Source organism: Dermacentor albipictus, chromosome 2 (assembly GCF_038994185.2).
Source record: "Dermacentor albipictus isolate Rhodes 1998 colony chromosome 2, USDA_Dalb.pri_finalv2, whole genome shotgun sequence".
NCBI lineage: Eukaryota > Metazoa > Arthropoda > Arachnida > Ixodida > Ixodidae > Dermacentor > Dermacentor albipictus.
Genome location: NC_091822.1, coordinates 37,242,660 through 37,266,539, shown reverse-complemented (window position 1 = coordinate 37,266,539; position 23,880 = coordinate 37,242,660). Strand labels below are relative to the sequence as shown.

The window sequence follows — 23,880 nt, the reverse complement described above, 5'->3', positions numbered from 1 at the left end:
GTCATCGACAACAGAATGTTCTTCCCGAATGGCGTAGAATGGTTTCGCCTCTTCTGGTATGGAATTCTTTGGCGGCCAGGAATTCAGCACGAATGACTTGATGGTTTCCAGACAACTGTCGTCGAGGACGGCCTGCCTGAACTTCTCTGTCACACACGCTGGCGGAACAGCTTTGTTACGGGGTTGCGTGCTTGACAGTGTGGAAATAGAACAGGATAGCGGGTCAACAACAGTCGACTGCGGAGCAATGGACGTGTATAAGCACTTGAGAGCCGAACCCTCAATGCGAAGTTCCAAGGCTTTAATGCCGTCACGACCGATCAGGCAAGTTCCTCGGTGAACAACATAAAAACGTAGCGACGCTGTGCGGCCTTTAAATCGAGAGCCGCCAAAAAGACGAAGATAGCCATAGGCGATTTTGTCCGTGTCAAAAAAACCCTCCGTTATGTTCAAGGGAGACTGCGCCTATTCATCACCCACTGAGGTGATCAAGAGGAGGGGACCAGCCTCTTTCCGACTTGGAGACGGCCGTACGTGGAATGCCTCCAAGCTTTCCAGGGTTCCAGAGAGGGGCACCAGGGGACCAGGCCCACCTGTCACGCCGCAGCTGCGGTCTCCTGATGCGCTGCAGCCCACCACGTCGCAGCTTCCTGATGCGCTGCCACCTGCCACGCCGCAGCCGCAGTCTCCTGAGGCTCTGCAGCCTACCACGCCACAGCCGCTGTCTCCCGATGTGCTGCCGCCTGCCGTGCTACAGCCTCCTTCTCCTAGTACGCAGGCGCTGTCTCCTGGCATACCACAGCAGCAGTCAACGAGCCCGTCGCCAGTGCGACGTCCAACGCGGCTGACCCGAGAGCGCCGGCCACCGGCCTGGCTCCAAGACTATCAGACCAATTAGTTCACGGTCTGACATTGTGTTGTAAATATGTGTTCTGTCATTGTGTACATAATTTGTAAATAGGTGTAAATAAGTACAGTGTGCATGCTTTGGGGTTTTCGTTACTAATACTTACGAACAACTAACCAGTAAAAATAAGGGAGGGAGTATGTTATATTCAGTTTCATTATTCATTTCAGTTCTTTATTCCCCAGGGGGCGCTTCTGTTCATTATATATTTGGTTGTATATGCTATATAAACGGCTTTTTACTTCGGGACGGCTGGAGTCTGACTTCCACCTGCGGTCAACACCACAGTGAGCGTGATCTGAAAAGGCAACGGACGTACACCTGCTATTCTGCAAGTGGTGTCGTGCCCAAGTGAAGCGGCTGCCAGCTGATGATTATGAAGGCAACCGGTTGCATCCGCCGTAGTCGTGCAGGATCCATGTTGCCAGATGAGCTGGCTGGTTGTATGCAACCTTGGCGTCCTCTGCAACCATGGCGGCCATGCTTAAGCGGATTCTCTGCAGCAACATGGCACGAACCGAGCAGTCCGTAACACACGACCCAGGTGAGCGTGATCTGAAAAGGCAATGGACGTAAGCCTGCCATTCTAGAAGTGGTTTCGTGCCCCCAGGCTACCGCTGCGGCTACCGCTGCTGCCGAAAATGTCAAAGACTTTCCTCCCTTTGGCTGCTCGATGCTGCAGCTCACTTGCTGAATAGCTCTTTTTTTAAAAATGCACTACTTATACGTGCGGAAAATATGGAATACGCATGAAAGTATCCTTTCCGATGCAAAGCCAAACAAGTCGAGCAATACAGTAACTCAGGGATTTCAGCCTGAGGGGGTTCTCATATATGGAAGCATTGTATTGGTGATGCGCCAACCTTAACATAACGTCTCAAAACAATCCAGGTCAACTGTGTACCAATTAAGCCTTTAAGAACGACAGATATACATTTCTAGAAAAATAATTATTTTCTATTAAATGTGCAAAAGAAATCAAGACTAAGCATAAAGAACAAAAAGAAGAAAATTGTGTGAAAATTTTTCCCGGCATGGGGGGAAAACCCCAGGCAGGCATTTGGTAGTTGGCTTCAGTCTAATCCACTTAAGGTTTCACTTTCAATTTGTGTAAAGAGGTATCACCATGTGTGAACCATAGCAGTATATTTCATTTGCTTACGCCAATGGCACTGGATATCTTGCATCGGCCTGTTTTCTCTCACCTTGCTTTCAAACACCAGTGAGTCGCGTGCCAAACTTCTTTCTCGTCCAGCGTTCTTGCTCGAAACCAACAACTGACGCTTGATGCCTGTCATTCACTGTTGGCCGACGTCATTTACCTAGAAAATTTTTACTCCATAGTGAAACTCGGCAAGGTGAAAATTTTCTGTTTTCTTGTAGGCAGCGCTAGTCAATAGAGGATTAGTACAATAGGGCGGAATTCTCGGGCAACTCAATGAAATGGGCTGCAAAAATTAATGAACATTCAAAAAATATTAAAGACGACGTTCTGTAGGCGTTAATGATGAACGCACAGCTGCCCCTGGTGAAAGAGCTTCATAGTATATTATTGAAAGTGCATCAAGTACACCTGTCAGAAATCCTAAATATTGTTTCAGTTCATGCTTCACATATATTCAATACCATTTGGTTCTACTGGCCAATGCGGTTCTCTAGTCCGTGGATTGATCAGAGAGAATTGAACACTTGAAGGTGCCTTTTCTTTTTCTTTTCCGCAGATAATTTTATTGGCAAACTGAACAATATTAACATTGCTGAAAAGCAAAACCGACTCAAACCAAAGATACAAATATATAAAAACAAAGCCAAATGTAACTTTAAGGACTACTTCCAAGATGTTCGATACGCTAACATTCATCAGATCTACACAGGGCAGTACATCACAATGTCAGTTTTTTCATAATATCTAGTACCAGCCATTTTGCACTGTTAAAAGTCCTATACCTATATGCATCTCGTGCAAATAGTCGTTATAGAATACTCTCATACTTTGTGATTGTCCATGGTTGTCACCGCTAATGTAACGCGGTCCGGTGCCTAGTCAGGCGTTGCTCGAAATTCGTACGCAGGACCAAGTGATGTGGATGCTGACTCAAGCCGGGTCCTTGGGTGATGTGCCAAGTGTTCCAGATGTACAATGCTTTCTCAGCGGTCCTCACCGGTGACGCCTCGCTGTGTCGTCTTATGAGACTTAAGTGCTGTTGCGGATGGGGCGGGGTTCAAACCTGCACTCAAGGCCTCCATTGATCAAAAGAAGAGAGTATCGCCAGGGCTTCTATGTGCTTGATGAGCGCTGCATGTCCATCTGTTGTCGCTGTTGTCGCTTCTCTGGCAACCTCCCTTTTATTGCCACGTGGTAACACGTCCCTTTCGCTCAGGCGATCTTCGTTTTTGTGCACTTTCTCTCTGCTGGTGCATTGCCGATCTGATTATTTCTTGGCAAATATATAGCATTATTGGCCGAGCTCAACTATTTTCTACGTATCTGGCTGGTGAACAAATACGATCCCATTCCGAACGCAGTGCATTCTCAACCACAGCGTCTTAATGTGCTACCTGTCAGCAGTATTCCTTTACTGCCTTCCTTCTCGTTTATTACATAACGAGGGTCTCGAAATCGGGCAAAATTGATGCCTTCAGATAGCATGTGTGGGTTTATTGACCGGTTGCCTTCATCCAAAAAGTTCACCTTCTCGTGACGCCTGCGGTAGAAAGAACGTTCCACGTCCGCTGCCAAGGTCTGCCAGTGGTGGCGCTGGCTAACACTACCAGGGTTCTACTAGGAATCGTAAATAACCAAGAAAGTGGATGGGCAAACGGCGGCGTCGCAGGTCAATTGGCAGAGCACCACACGCGACATGCGAAGGTTGTGGGATCCTTCCCCACATGCAGCAAGTTGTTTTTCATCCACATTAATTTCCAATAAATTAGTTTCATTACTTCATTTATTACGCACAAGTTTTTTCCCATACGTTGTCCTTGGTACCAGTGTTTGTTGGATTCTTATGATATGACTAATAAAAAATCGGGCCCCTCGGCTAACTCACTTTCGTCTCGTCTGTCAGCAGGAGAGGATATAAGCAGGTGGAACGTGATGCAGACGCTGTACGGCTAAAGGGTGGCTTTTGCGCCAGAGAGGCAGGCTTACGATCGTTGTTTAATGGTTAGAGCGTTGGGCTGCTGTTCTGGAAAACAGAAGTTGGATAATGCCATATCGTGGGCATTTCTTCATAGTGCAGTTAACCGGACCACCGTCATGATGTTCTGTGCCCAGTAATTGTTATATTACACAGTGGGATGGGGGCAGTTTTACACCATCACTGTTGCTTCGCTGCACGTAGTCTAGCGTGAGCGTTGGATGTCTGATTATGTTATACGTATATATATATATATATATATATATATATATATATATATATTGTCACAAGCTGTCATGAACCACGCCTGCCACGCAGGCAACCGGAAGAAAGAAGAGAACAACGTTGGCCAAGCTGCCGCGAGACTGCTCTTCAACAACCGCGCCTATCAACCAGATTCATCTTGTTCTGCGCTAAACACCTCGTGTGTAACATTTGGTAGAGGTGCGGGGTAACTCTCACGACCTACAACGGAACCACCAGCACAAGAGCTACGCCGAAGCGGTCGCCTCGCCGGACTTTCGCCGTCGCGCTCAATCATGGCTACAGAGCAAAATACCCTCAGCAGCAGTGCCTCGGCAAGCCCAGTCCCTATCCAGCACTACCGAGAGCCACGCACGTTCTCGGCGAAGGCAGAGGAAGATGCGGATGAGTGGCTAACCCATTACGAAAGGGTAAGCCAATACAATAACTGGAATGCTGCCAGTCAGCTTAGGAACGTTGTTTTCTTCTTGGCCGGCACAGCGCAGGTATGGTACGACAACTACGCGGACATGCTAACTACATGGACACGCTTCGTTGAGGAAATCAAAATTGTTTCTGTGACTGGGACGCAAAGAGGAAACGTGCGGAACTCGCATTAGCCCAGAGAGCTCAGGTACCCGGCGAGACTTGCACTACCTATATCGAAGAAATTTTGAAGCTGTGCCGAACCGTCAACCCTCACATGACAGAGGAAGATAAAGTGGGGCACGTGGTAAAAGGAATAGCGGAAGACGTGTACAGCTTCCTCATTGGTAAAGAGAACTTGCACACTGTATCATAACTGATACGGCACTGCCGTACGTTCGAGGCGCTGAAGACTCACCGAATTACACCAAAGTTTGGACGGCTGGCCAATGTACCAACTGTAGCAAGTGTTGACACGAGTCCTCCGCTCCCAGACCTTTCGTCCGCCATCCGCCAGATAGTCCGCGAGGAGCTACAGTGACATGAAGAACAGGCACGTTATACGGAGCGCCACGTTGCAGCTCCTCCGTTTTCCGAGACACTCTTTGGGAACTCCCTTCGGCTACTTGGAACCACTCGGTGAACGTCGCGGATCTTAACGGCTCCAGAGACGAACCGCATTAAATTTCGACCGAACACCACGCAATGATTCATCCCCTCAACGTTTTGATGCACGCCCACGCAACTTTCGTCCACGAAGACTCGCCGCTGCCTACGGCTTTCAAGGGGAAGAGCCTCGTTACCCTCAACCGATGTCTTCGGCAGAATACTTCAGTCCGCATTCTGAAGTTCGCCCTTCGCCAGTGTGTTACTGCTGCGGCATGCCTGTCCATATAGCTAGGTACTGTAGCCGACGCCGAGCATCGAAATACGGATCGTCAGCGCCGACTATGCGGTCTAGCGGTCGTACACTGCGCACTCAGTGGCCAGGAGACTCCACTTCAGGAAGCCACTTTCAAGAGGACCGATGCAGCGCCCAGGAGACCTACCTTGGAGAAGAAAAAACCCAGAACCGCTACCACTCCCCTGCCTCCGACCGTACTCTGGCACCACCACCAGCCTTCCGAGCCTCCCGATCACCATCCTCTCGGCCGCGATTCACGTCACCATCGCCTCGGCGCCGTTTCGTGTCGCCCCCTCCGGGAAACTACCCAGCGCGGCCGATGTAGGTGAGGTCGCTGGAAAATGTGTGCTGCCGACTAAACTGCCTCCAACTATTTTCATGCTAAAGAATAAGGTTCATATACTGATTGATGGGGTCTCTACAATGGCTTTAGTCTACACGGGAGCCACTGTCTCGATCATGAGTGTGGGGTTTAAAGGCCTTCTGGGACGCAAGGTATGTTTCATTGGGACCAGTGCACAAGTTTCCGCGGAGTCAGTGGTGAATCATTATACCCGGTTGGTGTGTGTAACGTGGTTCTGTCATTGGGTGCGAAAGTTTTTAACGCAGAGTTTACTGTTCTTCCTCGCTCCTCGCATGACGTGATTCTGGGGATTGACTTTTTGCAATTGTGTGGTGCAATTGTTGACTGCCGGACGGGAGAACTCAGTGTCGACATCAGTGTTTCACCTAGCTTGCCCGGAGAGTGTGCTGTGCGTGTCTGAGGATACAGTTGTGCCCGCCTTATCCGCGATGCGTGTTGTCGTCGCCTGTTCATCTCCGACTCCTATCTCATTCGACGGTGCAGTGGAACCTGTACATCAGAACTGCCTCAAGAAAAACGTGTTAGTTCCACACTGCGTAGTCTCAGTGACCAATGGATGCGCGGGGGTGTGGGCGCTAAACTGTTCCACTGAAGCGGCAGTGCTACCTCAAGGCCTAAAGATTGCTACGTTTCAGGAAGACTCGGCCGTATCGGTGGCAGTACTTACAGAGCTCCCCGATGGAGGAGCAACCAGTGTCTCGAGCCCCGGGAGCTCGAAGATACTTTCCATGACTGACAAGTCACTCAGCGATCGCGAGCGTCGAGTTTTGATGGCCCTGCTTACGAAACATACCTCTGTATTTGACTTTGCGCAGCACGATGGCCCGCGATCAATTCCTGCGTCCAGAACTCGTCACCGCATCAACACAGGAGCCGCCCAGCCAATCCGACAAAAATCCTATCGTGTGTCCCCATCAGAACGCAAGATAATCAGCGATCAGGTTCAAGAAATGCTTTGCAAAGACGTCATTCGAAAATCATCTAGTCCTTGGGCAGCCCCCGTGATATTGGTGAAGAAGAAAGACGGTACGTGGCGGTTCTGTGTAGATTACCGTCGCCTAAACGCCGTCACTAAGAAAGATGTATATCCGCTCCCACGAATTGACGACGCCATCGACTGTCCCTTTGCGGCATCTTACTTTTCCTCAATCGATTTACGGTCAGGTTACTGGCAAATTCCTCTACACAAGGACGACAGAGAAAAGAGAGAATTTGTAACACCCGACAGACTATTCGAGTTTAACGTGATGCCTTTCGGGTTGTGTAACGCACCCGCAACGTTCGAAAGGTTCATGGACACGATATTACGCGGCTTAAAATGGGAAGTTTGCATGTGCTACTTAGACGACGTTGTGATCTTCGGGCGAACGTTTAGTGAGCACAAGAAACGTTTGGATTTGGTCTTGAGCTGCTTGGAGAAAGCGGGCCTTGTGCTCAATTAAAAAAAATGCCGTTTTTGGGAACGACAAACTCTTGTGCTAGGCCATCTGGTCGCTAAACAAGGCATGCGACCAGATCCACAAAAGACTGCGGCCGTAGAAGCATTTAGAGTACCCAACTCTGTCAAGCAGTTAAGAAGTTTCTTGGGCTTGTGCTCCTATTTTCGTCGATTCATTCCCCGCTTTGCTGACATGGCTCATCCCCTTACACGCCTTCTGAAAAAAAGGCATTCCCTTTGAGTGGACTGCAGATTGCGACTCATCGTTTCGCCAGCTCAAGTTCCTGTTGACATCCCAACCAATTCTACGGCACTTTGATCCTTCATCACCAATTGAGATTCACACCGATGCGAGCGGCGTAGGCATCGGTGCTGTGCTAGTTCAGCTTGTCGACTACAGTGAGCACGTGATGTCTTACGCTAGCCGGTCCTTGAGCCGCTCCGAGCGAAACTACACAGTCACCGATCAAGAGTGTCTGGCGGTCATCTTCGCCGTGCAACGGCTTCGTTCATGTCTCTATGGGCACCCCTTCACTGTGATAACAGATCATCATTCGCTATGCTGGCTTGTGAGTTTGCGGGATTCCTCAGGACGACTAGCGCCCTGGGCCCTCCGTCTACAGGAATACGATTTCGTTATTTGCTACAAAAGTGGCCGGCGACATGCTGACGCTGATTGTCTCTCTCGGATGCCACTTCAAACAACTGAATGTGATGCGGACAATTTTGATGAATACATCGCTTCTGTGTCCCCGGAATTTCCGGATATGGGTACCGTCATATCCGAGCAGTACAAGGACGAGAGCTTACAACCGCTCTTCGCGACAGCACAGGAGTCACCTGCAGGCAGTCGCTTTCGCCTGCGTGATGGTGGCGCGCTGTATAAGAAGAGCTACTCGACCACCGGTGCACGCTACCTTTTAGTTGTACCCAAGAACCTTCGCCACAAAGTATTACCCGCTATTCACGATGACCCAACTTCCGGTCATCTTGGTTCCACGAGTACACTCTACCGGGCTCAAGAACGTTTTTACTTGCCTAAGATGCGGAAAGATATCGAACGGTACGTCGCCAGCTGTTCTCAATGCCAGCCCTACAAGCGTCCACCACAAGCGCCACATGGCCTGCTTCAACCAGTTCCCCCTTCTAGCGTCGCCTTTGAGCACATTGGTATAGATTTTCTGGGCCCTTTCCCGCGATCCTCCTAGGGTAATCGTTGAGTTATCGTTTGCGTAGATCACCTTACCCGCTGTAGTGAGACCGCCGCATTGCTATCGACCACAGCTACAGAAGTTTCTATCTTCTTGCTGGCTAATGTTATACTCCGACATGGACCTCCTCGCATAGTAATCAGCGATCGTGGGCGACAGTTTACCGCGGACGTGGTTGAAGAAACCTTTCGTCTGTGTTCATGTAGCTTCCGCCATTCAACGCCCTACCATCCACAAACTAATGGTCTGGTCGAGCGCACAAACAGAACGCTTGCTAACATGCTGTCCATGTACGTCGATTCAGCACACAAGAATTGGGACAGTATCTTGCCTTTCATTACCTATACCTTCAATACCGCGAGACACGAGACCACTGGTTACTCACCATTTTTCCCTACTGAATGCTCGTCCACCGCGCTACACCCTCGACACCATATTTCCCTACTTCGCTCATGACAATGAATCAATTGATGAGATCCTATGTCGAGCAGAAGAAGCGCGACGCCTCGCTAGGCTACGCACCCTAGCATCGCAGGACCGGTCCAAGATCCGCTATGACGGGCGTCACCGCCACGTTTACTTCGATCCTGGTGACCTTGTGTGGCTCTGGACGCCGTTGCGGAAGCGTGGCTTGTGCCAGAAGTTTCTCGCCCACTACGTCGGCCCTCATGTTATTCTGGAGCGCCTCAGCGAAGTAAACTACCGCATTGCGCGTCTCACGAGCAGTGCACGACGCTCGGCCAAGGCTGAAGTGACGCACGTCGCGCATCTGAGGCGTTACAACCCACGAGATGACTGCCTCACCCGTCGGGCTTCATCTGCCAGCGGGGAAATGTCACACGCTCTCATGAACCACACTTGCCGCGCAGACAACCAGAAGAAAGAAGAGGACGACGTCGGACAAGCTGCCGCGAGACCACTCTTCAACCACCGCAGCTCATCAACCAGATTCATCTGGTTCTGCGTTAAACACCTGGTGTGGAACAATATATATATATATATATATGTATATATATATATATATATATATATATATATATATATATATATATATATTGTAGCGAGGAGAGACGCCAGTGGGTTCAGCGCTACTGGCTCTAAACGGTAGTGGGTCGAGCGATCCTGCTCAGCAACGGCTCTCATGCTTGGAAGCTGTGACTGCCCTGCCCGTCGAAGTTGCGCTGCTCCGAGCTCTGCCTAATAAACACCTTTAGAATTGGTGGAGTGTTCGGGGTACCCTCAGACCATCATCCCGGAACTCCGGTCTCGTACCCTACCATCTACCATGCCTCAAGACGCCTCCCAGCAAACGCCTCCTGCTGCACCCACTGCGTGTCCCGGGGTGCCTCGTCATCGCGACCCTCCTATCTACACTGCAGCGGACGACACTGACGTGGACGAATGGCTCACGGCGTACGACAGGGTAGGCGACCATAACAAGTGGTACGAAGCGGCCTAATTGAGCCATGTTCTGTTCTACCTCGCTGGAGTTGCCAGCCTGTGGTATAACAACCATCAAGCAGAGTTCCAGACATGGTCGGAATTTAAGACTTCCCTCGCCGATGTATTTGGTCGCCCTGCTGTTCGCAAGCTGCGTGCCGAGCAACGTTTGCGAGAACGAGCTCAACAGCCAGGCGAAACGTTCACCAGCTATATCGAAGATGTCCTGGACCTAAGCAGGAAAGTCGATTCGACCATGGCGGAGTATGATTGAATCCGAAACATCCTGAAGGGCATAGAAGGCAACGCCTTTAACATGTTGCTGGCCAAAAGTCCACGCTATGTGGCGGAAATTGTCACACTCTGTCAGAGCTATGAATAACTCAGCAGGCAGCGGTCACTGACCCGTCGATCCCTACCGCGTGGCAAACACCTCGGTGGTTTGGCTGCCATTTCCAACAAGGCAGCGTTGCTCGCAGAAATGAAGGCTTTCGTCCACGAGGAAGTTGCCCGGCAACTATCTTTGATGGATTTTGCACAGCCGCAGTCGGTACACGCGCCTACGCCAAGTTTTGCGCCTCCGCTTCGCCGCGTCATAGCGCAAGAACTGCACGAGGTTTTGCCTGAGCACCACCAGCGTGTTCCTGCGGCGGCGCCTCACAGCTACGCCGAAGTCATGGTCAGGCCCCAACAGATCCCGAGAGCAGTGCCACTCAGCTATGCGGAAGTCGTCACCCAGCCTCAACAACTCCCTCAACGGGGACCTCTCACGTAGGCCGAAGTCCTCGCTATGCCCCGACAACAGCCTGCTATGCACTCAATTCACCAGCCGCCACGTCCAGCGCGTCCTTCCACATGGATGGGACTTATCGCAACGAGTCGGTGGCGTACAGCGGACAGTCGACCGATATGTTTTGCGTGCGGCTACGCAGGTCACGTCGCACGCTACTGTAGTCGAGTGCAGTCGCTTAGCGCTACACCATATGGGCCAAATTCTATGGCGGGTTCTCCGCGCCCTTATTACGACGACGAACCTCGGGCTGCGTCACCACCATTCCGCCGGTGCGCCAACATGCGCCGCTCAACTTCTCCACACCGACGCTCCCCATCACCAATACGGCCTAGGCCCGAAGCTCGGGATGAGGAAAACTAATCGTCGCAGTCCATGAGGCAAGCGATGCGACCCCATCGAAACGCAGAAGTCCTCAACGTAGCCCGACCAATGCGATAGACGTGTTAGTTGACGGTGTGCGCACATATGCCCTCGTGGATACCAGAGCCGCTGTATGAGTTATGGACGCAAAGCTTCCTTCGAAAGGTTACGACGCCCATTGCTGGACTCGCCTTCCGAACAGCAGGCGCACAGCGTATTCACCCGATTGCGGCGTGCACCGCTCGTGTTCTCATCGAGGACGTTGTATACACCGTCCAATTTTTGGGGATTTCCTCGTGCTCCCACGAAGTTATCCTGGGGTGGGACTTTCTCACCCGCCAAGATGCCGTCATTCATTGCGCACAGGCCGAACTAGAACTGTCGCCGATCTCAGATAATACGCTTGCAGATAATGCTTCTTTTGCGAACAAACTACTCGTCAGGCACGACACAAACGTTCCTGCCAACTCGTCAGTGATTGTATCAATGCAGTGCAGCAACCTCTCTGACGCCATCGCACTACTTTCTCCGTCGGGCCACTTTTATACTCGAAAAGGTCTGCTGCTGCCTTTTGCGACTGTGAACGTCAAACAGGGCTCCGTAGCTATTTTTGTCTGTAACCCCTTCCCATACCCTGTGATGCTGCTTCAAGGCGAATGTCTTGGCTATGTGGAAGTGATCGACGCCGTACAAATTACGGATGTTCCCGAAGACACGTCCTGCGCCAGTTACAACACGCTCGGTTCTCTCTCTACGTCGGACCCTTTGCCCACAGGTGTATTCGATTCATCTATTGCCGATGGCCTCACCCCACCTCAGCGTTCGCAGCTTTTGCGCATCTTAGAAAAATTTCGTTCTTCTTTTGATGTCAGGCACCATATTGACACTGGCTCCCAACCGCCATTGCGGCAACGACCATATCGCGTCTCTGCCACAGAGCGTCATGTGATTAATGAGCAACTGGACGATATGCTTCGCCACGAAGTTATCCGACCCTCGAACAGTCCATGGGCATCCGCTGTCGTCCTTGTTAGGAAAAAAGACGGCTCGGTACGGTTCTGTGTTGACTATCGGCGCCTGAACAAGATCACTCGCAAAGATGTGTACCCGCTGCCGCGAATCGATGACGCCATCGATAGCCTACAAGGAGCAGAATTTTTTTAATCTCTAGATTTACGCTCCGGCTATTGGCAAGTGCCCATGGCTGACGTCGATAGGCCGAAGACAGCCTTTGTCACACGCGACGGCTTATACGAATTTAACGTCATGCCGATTGGACTTTGTAATGCGCCAGCAACATTTGAACGCATGATAGACACAGTTCTCCGTGGTTTGAAGTGGCACACGTGCTTATGTTATCTCGACGACGTTGTTGTTTTAGCCTCTGACTTCCCCACGCACCATCAACGCCTACGTCGTGTTTTGACGTGCTTAGCAAACGCTGGCCTCCAACTGAACCTAAAGAAGTGCCGATTCGCATCGCGGCAGCTCACGATACTTGGTTACGTCGTCTCGAAGGATGGAATCCTCCCCGATCCAGAAAAACTTCGTGCCGTAGCTGAATTTTCTAAACCGACGTCCGTCAAAGAACTGCGCAGTTTTGTAGGTTTGTCTTCCTACTTCAGGCGCTTCATTCGCAATTTCGCCGCCGTGATACCGCCCCTGATGAATCTCCTTGGCAGCAACGGACCTCTCCATTCCTGGTCGTCCGAGTGCGACGAGGCGTTCACTAAACTCTGTCGTTTGCTGACGTCTCCTCCCATTTTGCGCCACTACGACCCAACGGCACCTATTGAGGTAAACACAGATGCCAGTGGTGTTGGCCTCGGCGCTGTCCTAGCGCAGCGCAAAGAAGGGTTTCCTGAATATGTTGTGGCATATCCAAGTCATATGCTTACTAAAGCCGAGACCAATTACACCGTCACGGAAAAGGAATGCCTGGCGATCATCTGGGCGCTTACCAAGTTCCGGCCCTTTTTGTATGGTCTACAATGTGATGTCGTCACGGACCACCATGCACTATGCTGGCTGTCGTCATTGAAAGATCCCTCAGGCCGTCTCGCGCGCTGGGCGCTTCGCTTACAGGATTACGATATCCGCGTACTGTACCGCAACGGACGCCAGCACGCTGATGCTGACGCCCTCTCACGTTCTCCCTTGCCAGTCGACAATCCCTGCTGCGCAATATCCCAGCTTGACATTTCTTCCGTCGACATTGGGACCATCGCTTCTGAGCAGCGCAAGGACGCCTGGATTGCCTCCGTCATAGACTGCTTTGCTGATCCATCATCGCAGCCAACCACTCGCGCATTGCGCCGTCAAGCTCGCCATTTCACCATTCCAGACGACCTGCTTCACTGACGCAATTACACCTCTGACAGCCGCCAGTGGTTATTAGTTGTACCTCGAAGCCTGCGTTCTGAAATCTGCGCATCGTTCCACTCTGATCCACAGTGTGCTCACTCGGGACTTTTCAAAACCAACCAGCGCCTCCGACACCGCTACTACTGGCGGGGAATGTACAACTATATTCAAAAGTTCGTTCGCTCATGCCCCGACTGCCAGCGCCAAAAATCTTCACCCCACCACTCGCCAGCTGGTCTGCAGCCTCTACCCTGCCCTACCCGACCGTTCGGGCGCGTTGGCATCGATTTGTATGGGCCACTTCCCCTGACCTCGTCTGGTAACCACTGGGCCATTGTGGCAGTAGATCACCTTAGACGATACGCTGAAACAGCCGCTCTCCCAGCAGCTACAGCGCGCGATGTTGCATCATTCCTGCTTCGCCGATTCATCCTGCGGCATGGTCCACCTCAAGAACTGCTCAGCGATCGCGGACGCGTCTTCCTGTCGGAAGTAGTTGAAGCGATTCTCAAAGAGTGCCACGTTGTTCATGGTACGACTACGGCATACCACCCTCAAACGAATGGCCTCACAGAACGCTTCAACCATACGCTCGGCGACATGCTTTCAATGTACGTTGCCTCCGACCACACGAACTGATGTGCCATTCTGCCATTCGTCACCGACGCGTATAACACCGCTACGCAGAGCATCACTGGATTTTCACCCTATTTCTTGCTGTATGGTCGATACCCTTCGCACACCATTGACACCATTCTGCCGTACCGGCCGGATGCATCCGAGTGCTTGCCTATATCTGCCACGGTCAGACATGCGAGTGCCGCTACCTCGCACGGGCCTTTACTTCCGCTGATCAAGAGCGCCAGAGGAGCACTCGCTGTGACGCCACTGCCACGGTCACCTTCCATCCGGGAGCGCTCGTGTGGCTCTCAGTTCCTATTACTGCCCCTGGCCTCTCATCAAAACTGGTCCCTAAGTATGAAGGCCCTTATTGTGCTTTCGAACGCGCATCTCCTGTGAACTATGTCACAGAACCAGTTGAGCCATCGTCAGACATGCGCCGCAGTGGACGAGACGTTGTCCATGTCGACCGTTTAAAGCCTTACTACGACCCGCTCACCGTGAAGAACTGCTAGGTCGCCGGACAGCTCCCTTCTCACTCCCGCGGGGTGATTGTAGCGAAGGGAGACGCTAGTGGGTTCAGTGCTACTGGCTCTAAACGGCAGTGGATCGAGCGCTCCTGTTCAGGAACTGCTCTCGGGCTTAGAAGGTGTGACTGCCCTGCCCGTCGACTGTTGCGCTGCACCAAGCTCTGCCTAATAAACACCTTTAGGCATATATATACATGTGTGTGTGTGTGTGTGTGTGTGTGTGTGTGTGTGTGTGTGTGTGTGTGTGTGTGTGTGTGTGTGTGTGTGTGTGTGTGTGTGTGTGTGTGTGTGTGTGTGTGTGTGTGTGTGTGTGTGTGTGTGTGTGTGTGTGTGTGTGTGTGTGTGTGTGTGTGTGTGTGTGTGTGTGTGTGTGTGTGTGTGTGTGTGTGTGTGTGTGTGTGTGTGTGTGTGTGTGTGTGTGTGTGTGTGTGTGTGTGTGTGTGTGTGTGTGTGTGTGTGTGTGTGTGTGTGTGTGTGTGTGTGTGTGTGTGTGTGTGTGTGTGTGTGTGTGTGTGTGTGTGTGTGTGTGTGTGTGTGTGTGTGTGTGTGTGTGTGTGTGTGTGTGTGTGTGTGTGTGTGTGTGTGTGTGTGTGTGTGTGTGTGTGTGTGTCAAGTGCCCACTCTGACTTTGACATCTACCACGGTCGGGAATTGTGGTCTAAGTTCCGCATCGAAACATTTGTATCTCGTGATCAGGATAAATAAAGCACAGAAGAGTGCAGCAAAGCAAGCTCTTTGACCCCTAACGGAGGGCACATGGAAGTTAGCTCTCCGAGGACCAAAAGATGCATTATTCGCCTATGTGTTTCTGGGACGACGGTGAAATTGCAGTCAGAGTAAATACCATCCCAATGAGATGTGATAGCTTTTGAATAGCCACAGTTGGGGGTGGGGACATTCTCGAAGTGAAAGCACAGGATGGTAATCATGTGCAGCACATGGTGATCACGACAACACTCACAATACCTGACAAGGTCGGTAAATAGGTGCTTGATTCCCCTCTATTGCGTGAGGGGTTGGTGACACACTAGAAGGACTCCACTCAGCAGATATAGGTGTAATTGCAGTTGCTCTAGTTATCATTCTTACCACTACCAATGGATCATCGGATGGGAAAAAGTCTTTATGCTACAAATTGTTGCTTGGGGGAGCCTTTATAAGCTGCTGGTTTGTTGAGTTTTCTACGCTTACGATAAACTGTGGCGTAATTTTAAATGAAATCAGTAATGCCATAGCCAGTCACTGCGGAATAATTGCGACTTCTTCGGGGCTCTTCTTTAATTGACAGAGCTGCGTGATGCATGTCGACAACAGATGTGCTGGTCATGTGCGCTGAAGACCCTGATGTTTATTTTTGACACCTATATTCTAAATGATTCAGGCAGATATTGCGGTTACCATGGTCCTTGTAGGTTGCCCATGTTGTCGTATAGCACAGCTTTGTATATACACTTTTCTGAGTGCAAGACCTTGCTGTTTACTTTTGGCAGACATTGTGCAAAAAGATTACCGGATGGCTAATGCTTTAGTTTGGATCTAACAGATTAGTCCTATAGTAATATACACAGTCGTCACCATATTTTTATTCTCGAAGGCTACGCATCCTAGGGGCCCTCAAATGAAGCCCTTCTTTTTTATCCAAAGGAAAGGATTTTTCTCCAAAGGCATATTCACAAGAATGCAAAGCATCATGCTTGGCTGCGTTTTGCTAGAATTATGCATTGGGCTCCCAAGTATAAGGAAAAGTAAATCACATTTTCTGGTGCGAAAACTCTTTTATTTTGTGCTTTTCTAAAATGCGATGGATAAGTGCCGCAGTGGTGTATCGCTTCATGTATCACAGCTATATGTCGAGGGTGGATCCCGCCTCCTTCGACACCGGCCAATATTAAATTTTCCGCAGCACTCTTGGTCTGTGAATGCTGACAGAAGTAAACTGCCACCACTTTTCAAACTTCATACAGCCAGTGCTAATTCGAAAGAATGTTAATACATCTTCATTGTTGCGGGGACACATCTGTGCATGTCATTTCGTCTTTTGCATTTGTAAGACATTCGCAAAAGTAGGTGAACGATCCGGGAATCATCCTTTGTAACCACCTTTGTAGCCACCATAGCCGCCGCCATATCCACCATAGCCGCCTCCATATCCTCCATAGCCGCCACCGTATCCACCGTATCCACCATAGCCACCACCGTATCCACCATATCCGCCTCCATATCCTCCGTAGCCACCACCATATCCACCATAGCCGCCTCCGTATCCTCCGTAGCCACCACCATATCCGCTTCCGAGGCCAGAGTGGGCTACAAGGGCTCCTCCACCACTGACTTTGTTGACATGGTGAACCGTCCTCACAATGAAAGCTGGCCCCGCCACGGCTTTGGCAAAAGCAGGCCCGCCGCTAAGAAGAGCAACACTGCTGCCGACGCCTACACCGCCTACACCACCTACACCACCGACGCCGCCGACGCCACCCAAGCCACCACCTAGGCCACCATATCCGAGACCTCCATAGCCAAGGCCTCCGTAGCCGAGACCTCCGTAGCCGAGGCCACCATATCCTAGGCCTCCGTAGCCAGCGCCGCCGTAGCCAAGTTTCCCGCCTGCTGCCACTGGGGAGAACACGTTCACGGCGAGTACGGCAAGCAAGGCAAATAGCTTCGTCTGCAAAACAAGATTGATAAAGAGTGAATACACCTTGTGCTTATTATGCACTCTTGGTGAGAAAATTAGTTGCATCATGCTGGTAATGTTGTTATAAAACAAGGCGTCAAAAAAAGCGCTAGCACACAAATGACAGTGACCAGAATGTATTCATGTGCGTTAAAATATCGATGGCGGGATAATGTATTGGATTCTTGAGAACATTGACATAGAAGGTTCACCCAGCGCTCAAAACTATCCGCTTGAAATATCAAATATTAGCACACCCCTCTTCAAAATTTTTAGCAATGAAAGAGTAGCTGTTGCTATGGCAGGCGCGACCCGCCAAATATAGAGGTCTAGCCGAAATCAGGAAGCCACGGAAAAGAAGGCTGCTGAATCACACGCTCCTTGAGCGTCTCTTTGCTGGGAACCAGTTAATTTTATCGACAAATGTGCGATAAAACTGCCCCTTTTTAATTAAATCTTCTTAATTTCGCATAAGCAACGCGCTCTAAATCAGGCTTCGCTATCATGCTGCGTGCTTTCGAGTGCTCAGGTTGACCAGATTACAATAGGACTTGAGGAATTCGACACAATAGGCGCGCCTTAAGCTGCACAGAATGAATTGAACGATTTTCACGATGGTTCCTGCCACGTGTGAGATCTACCGTTTTGCAGTGCATATTGCAGTGCCCTATCATATTTCACTCCGTTCTGCAAGCGCGCTAAAACTGCCTCTCAGCTTAGAGAGATAGTCACCAAAAAATATACTGTTAATTTTCACGCTAAACAAAGCATCACGCAGTGAACTAAGACGACCAAGACAAAATGCCGCATGAGCGCTGTCCATCAATCGTCATTGTCTGTTTGCACGCGGCTTCGACAATGGATCACTTTAAACCTGGCTGGTTCATTATTCTTACTATTCTTTAACGATCGTTTGTGTCGTTGGTGCAAATGATATTCGGACAATTTTCTGCAAAGCTGTGGAGCATTTATTTGAGGTAGTTCAATTACTAAGGGCCAGACAATGAAATCTTCCTTACCTCAGTAAGGAAGCCTTCATTGCAGTGAGGCTACCTTATGTCACTCTGAAAGGTTCCTTACTGAGGCGCCCTCGGTGAAGGCTTCCTTGGTGCTTCCTTGGTACTTCCTCAGCATAAGAAGCCAAACAATGAAACCTTCCTTACCTCACTAAGGAAGCCTTCATTGGGGTGAGGCTACCTTATGTCACTCTGAAAGCTTCCTTACTGAGGGGCCCTCGGTGAAGGCTTCCTTGGTGCTTCCTCAGCATAAGGTAGCTCCAAAGCTACCTTCATGCGTCCTTACGCCGCTCCTGGCCCTGAACGAGCGCTTCACCTCACTGCTTAACCACGTGGCATTCGCTTGCGCATGCGCACTGTCGCCCACCTGCGGAGAAGCGCGAGCACGGTACGTCTTGCCAGGCATGTTCGTTTCAGTCACGCGTGCGGCATGAAAGCATTGCTAGGCGTTGCTAGGCGTTGCAAGACGCCGGCGTGCCAGCGTTGCTGGAGCACATCAAGTTTTGCACTGTAATGCGCAACTTTTTTTTAACTTTAGTAAACGAAACTAGAAGAAAGCGTCCACGCTTCTCTATATTAGCTATTCAATTTAAAGATTGTGCGACGATACAACATGTTTTAATAGAATAATGGTGTTCGCGGAAAGATTTGAAGAGATAATCTCGAACCCAGGCACGCGGCAACCGCTCCTTAGGTGAGGACGGGTGAAGGGAGCTTTCAGAGTACGCTTGCTTCCTCCATCGGTCCTTCGCTGTAAGGAGGCCTCACGTAAGGTTAGGAAGCGCTCGAAGGAAAGGAACTAGGGGTGTGCGAATATTCGGAATTTCGAATACGAATCGAAAATTTTCCATATTCGAAGCGTATTCGATTCGAGAAATGCATGTTCGGAAATTCACGAATATCCGAGGACGGCCGAATAACGGTGGAAACGGCGAATATTCGGATAGACTGCGAATAATTGAGCAATTAACCAATTGTATGCTTGCTCCGCATTCTCCTAAGAACATGTTTATTAACTGAGAACTTCGCATGATCCGCTCATTACCTGTATGATCTGTTTGTCTATCTGCTTCAGGCATTTGAGACATGATCAGTTTCGGTTTCTTTTTCACCAAGCTTTTTAATTCCAATTATTTTGGAATGCCCCATTGCCTTGAAGGTTGCAAAGGCAACTCAGGGTTGCCTTTGCAACCCTGAGTTGCCATTATCTGTATGCTCTGTTTCAGTCTATCTGCTTCAGGCATTTGAGACATGATCAATTTCGGTTTCTTTTTCACCAAGCTTTATAATTGCAATTATTTTTGGAATGCCCCATTGCCTCGAAGGTTGCAAAGGCAACTCAGGGTTCGCCAACATTGATTCAAAATATATCAAGGCTCTTTGTGCGGAGTGGCCAGCCTAGGCATGTTTCTTGATCCGCGCTTTATGGCCACAGTTCATCAGGCATCTGTTCAGATGATCTGGCTGAAAAACCTTGTGACAAGGGAGCTCCAGGAAGCCGTCGTGGAACACCGTGGGGACACCGCCGTGCAAGCGTCGACTTCGTGTCCACTGGTGGCATCGAGTGTATGGAATGCTTTTGACGATCTAGTGATGAACAAAGAGAAGACACATTTGGCATCTGCCCCTGAGGGGGAAGTTACAGACTACGCGCAAAAGCCTCTTCTGGAAAGGGGCATGAATCCTTGTGAGTGGTGGCAGTCCATTGGCCGCTTCAGGTACCCGCTTTTAAGTGCACTCGCCCGGAAGTACTTGGCGATCCCTCCCACTTCAGTTCCTAGTGAAAGAGTCTTTTCTACCGGTAGAAATGTGACAGTGCATAGAGAGCGTTTACTTTCTGGCCATATTGAGCAGTTAATTTTCCTTCACGACAATCTGTAACAAGCGTTTTACCTGACTGAGGGCATTACCTGAGTCCATTATCTATAATTGAATACCTCTTTAATTTGAAGCAACCTTGTAAAATGCAATGTTATTTTTAAAAGGGTAATAAAGCTATTGTTACCTCTCTTGCAATTTTTTAATACTACACATGTATTCGATATTCAATTCGATATTCGAAGAGAGTTCTTCGCCTTATTCGTATTCGATTCGTAATCGAAAATTTCAATATTCGCACACACCTAAAAGGAACGTTTTATTGTTTGGACCAAGCTACCTTCATGCGTCCTTACGCTGCTCCTGGCCCTGAACGAGCGCTTCGCCTCACTGCTTAACCACGTGACGTTTGCTTGCGCGTGCGTGCTGTCGCCCACCTTCGGAGAAGCGCGAGCACGGTACGTTTTGCCAGGCACGTTCGTTTCAGTCACGCGTGCGGCATGGAAGCGTTGCTAGGCGTTGCACGACGCCGGCGTACCAGCGTTGCTGGATCACATCATGTTTTGCACCGTAATACGCTACTTCTTTTGGTTTAATAAACAAAACTAGAAAAAAGCGTCCACGCTTCTCTATATTAGCTCATCAACTTAAAGATTGTGTGACGATACAACCTTTTTTATTGAATAGTGGTTTTCTGGTGTTCGCCTAAAGCTTTTAAGAGATAATCTCGAACCCAGGCATGGCGGCAACCACTCCTTACGTGAGGACGGGTGAAGGGAGCTTTCAGAGTATGCTTGCTTCCTCCATCGGTCCTTCGCTGTAAGGAGGCCTCACGTAAGGTTAGGAAGCGCTCGAAGGAAAGGAACGTTTCATTGTTTGGGCCTAAGTCCTTCAGCCTTCAAGCGAAATTTGGCGTTTTAGAGTGCTTTCTTTGGAACAATGCAAAACACTTTAATAAATGGCTTTGCCCGCAAAACACAGCGATTCCACAGAGCTAAATTTCTTGTGATAATTGTTTTCAAGACATCGAAACAACTTAGAATAAAAATGATCAACACAAGGGAGTAATTCGTAGTGAGATACGCGTATATTATAAACTGATACTTTCTGCCAAAGGAGCAACAAAATAGCAAAGCATGTACATATGCAATGAAACTTGGTTCTTACTAAAGCTCGCGTGGCTTAAGTTTTGCGTTATGTTGAAGCAAAAGAAAAGTGCACAAACCTAAGGAAAAGTCAATGCTAAATATGTTTATAGATTGATGAATACGCGCATTGCGCTAAATCTTTCGATATAAAAAAAACAAGAGTTCACGAACGCCAACGGAATAGGCGGCATACATCGGTCAGTATGCGATATACGCTGTAAAAAAGCAGGTGACACACGACAGAAATACTATCACAAACATAATGCTGCAGTCGTAATAGGCATGAAAGTCTATAAAACAGAGCTACGCAGTGAAAAATAAGAAATTATAAATTGCAGCGTATATATATATATATATATATATATATATATATATATATATATATATATATATATATATATATATATATATATATATATATAAAGAAAAGTATCACGTCAACTTACCATTGTGTTGATACTTGACGTTGTACCACCCAAGACAGCGAGGAATGGTGAACGTTTCATCGGGCCGAGTTTATATATGGTGTTGCAGCAGCCGCACACGAGGCAAGCATTGCACTGAGAGAAGGTGCTTCTAACCTATCAGAGAAGACGAGAAATAGAAAAGAAGCATAGCGACGAGCTGGAACGCGAGCTGAAAGCTGTTATCTCAGCCTTATTTAACTGAACCTGCGGTTTGTCGACGAGAAAAGGACACGTTCTCAGTGTTCCTATCAAGGGTTCATCTGCCTCGGAAGCAAAAGTGACCACTAAACTTAGCTGCATGCACCACGTTGTCGCTTTTCAAGATTAGAGGAAGTCAGACGATTTTAATGCTTCATGCAACCAGAAGGCAGTTCCTAGGCAAGAAGAGCACGTAAGGCGGAGATACGGCTTATTCACACTCTGACCTGCATCGCCAGTAGGCGTTTGGCGTTTGTCACAGCGTCGACTCCCGGGTGGTTTAATCTTTATGGGTCACTACTTCCCGTAGCTCACGGCGTATACAGTAGAGGAAGCGCTGCGTGAATTAGGGTTTTCTCTACACCATCAGTTGCAGCATCGCTTTTAGTTTCACCGTTCTACTGTGATGTTTTTTAAGACCTAAAATGAGCTGATTTTTCTTGATGCCAGTATTCAAAACACGAGAAATTCTCAAACTACATGCGGCAGACGAGATTCGGGGTGCCTCGAAAAGGCAAGATTACCACTTTTTTGGTGCGAATTACTGGAGATTTTTAGCAGTCTGTGGTCATATACCTTGCCGGAAAGCAAAGTATGTCAGTGCCTAGGAAGTCATTGCACATGGAACCTGATTAGTAGCCTCTAAATGTTTTACCACGCAAACCGTAATATCTCAAGAAGCATACCTCAAGCCTGCAATGTCCGCAATATTGACGTAAACCGACTAGATGTATATCCTGTTCTTTATAACAGAAGTTTTATTTTACCAGTGATGCACACTCACAAAACGTTTATACAGCGTTCTCTTTTTGCAATTTGAAGAAATAGTGATTGGAGCAATTGTCCTTGTTGTAGATTGAACAGCGTCACGAAATCCGGACACCGAATTATGTTGAGAAAATATCTATCTAAAGCCTGAAGAAAATTTTAGCGCAATGGAAGTTTTATTGGTAGAGATGGGCGACATTGTTCTGACAAAGAGTGTAAGTCTTGACATTTATCAAGAACGTTTACAGAAATAGAAATATCGAAATACCAATAAATGACTTGTGATTCGTGGTTGTGTACTGATGCAGTGGCAGCAGGGATTACGCACAAGCAATAAAAACATTCTACATTCTTCTTTTTCTTCTTTTCCAATTGTTTAGTACATTTTATGGGCATATACAGCATTACTGCTCGTGTTTATTAGCGTCCATTCCCGAACAACTTTGCTGTAGCTTCGAAGGCCTATTCCTCGCGTGGTAGACCAAAACACATGTGATTTTGAAGATGGGGAGAAAAACGACACGGTAAAAGTGCCAAAACACATGTGATTTTGAAGATGGGGAGAAAAACGACACGGTAAAAGTGGGAGCCAACATTTCGACAGGAGGATTTGTGTTTTTGAAGGCGACGTATGCTTTCCTCGGCATAGGATACAGGTTGTCCGAGGTAACTTTAGCCTGAATTTAAAAATATGCGAATGCCACGCAGCTGGAAAATGGCCGGTATTCCATCTCGCCACCTTGTGTTTAACAGACCAACACCATAATCCCTAAGCAGCCATGTCCGTTGACACAGCGCAATCAATGAACGTCAGATTAACGGGACATCGCGCGAACACAGCTAAAAACTTCCCATGAGCGTCGCCGATCATTTTAACCAACCAGGCCATAACTTTCACGACCAAACTCTACATCTTACATCACATTTCCGTTCTTAACAAGAAAAGAAACACGTGAATTATACCTCATCCATAAGTTCAAGAATAGGCATAAGACTTTCAAGGTGAGTTTTAGAATCTATAGGCTATGATAAATTTTAAGTTAGAGA

General features: G+C 48.9%; 2 protein-coding genes across 2 annotated transcripts; one reads left to right on the top strand and one right to left on the bottom strand.

The window, feature by feature from the left end:
- Window positions 1-445: 445 nt before the first annotated feature.
- On the top strand, window positions 446-898 carry LOC139055680 (uncharacterized). Its single transcript, XM_070533213.1, has one exon. It carries the CDS (start codon window positions 446-448, stop codon window positions 896-898), a length of 453 nt encoding a protein of 150 aa, XP_070389314.1.
- Window positions 899-16,510: 15,612 nt separating this feature from the next.
- Window positions 16,511-22,081, bottom strand: LOC139055373 (chorion class B protein B.L1-like). Its single transcript, XM_070532808.1, has 2 exons — window positions 21,847-22,081; window positions 16,511-17,409 (listed from the first exon to the last, which is right to left on the bottom strand). The coding sequence occupies exons 1-2, from the start codon at window positions 21,904-21,906 to the stop codon at window positions 16,825-16,827; spliced, it is 645 nt and encodes a 214-aa protein (XP_070388909.1). The 5' UTR covers window positions 21,907-22,081; the 3' UTR covers window positions 16,511-16,824.
- Between the last annotated feature and the right edge of the window lie 1,799 nt (window positions 22,082-23,880).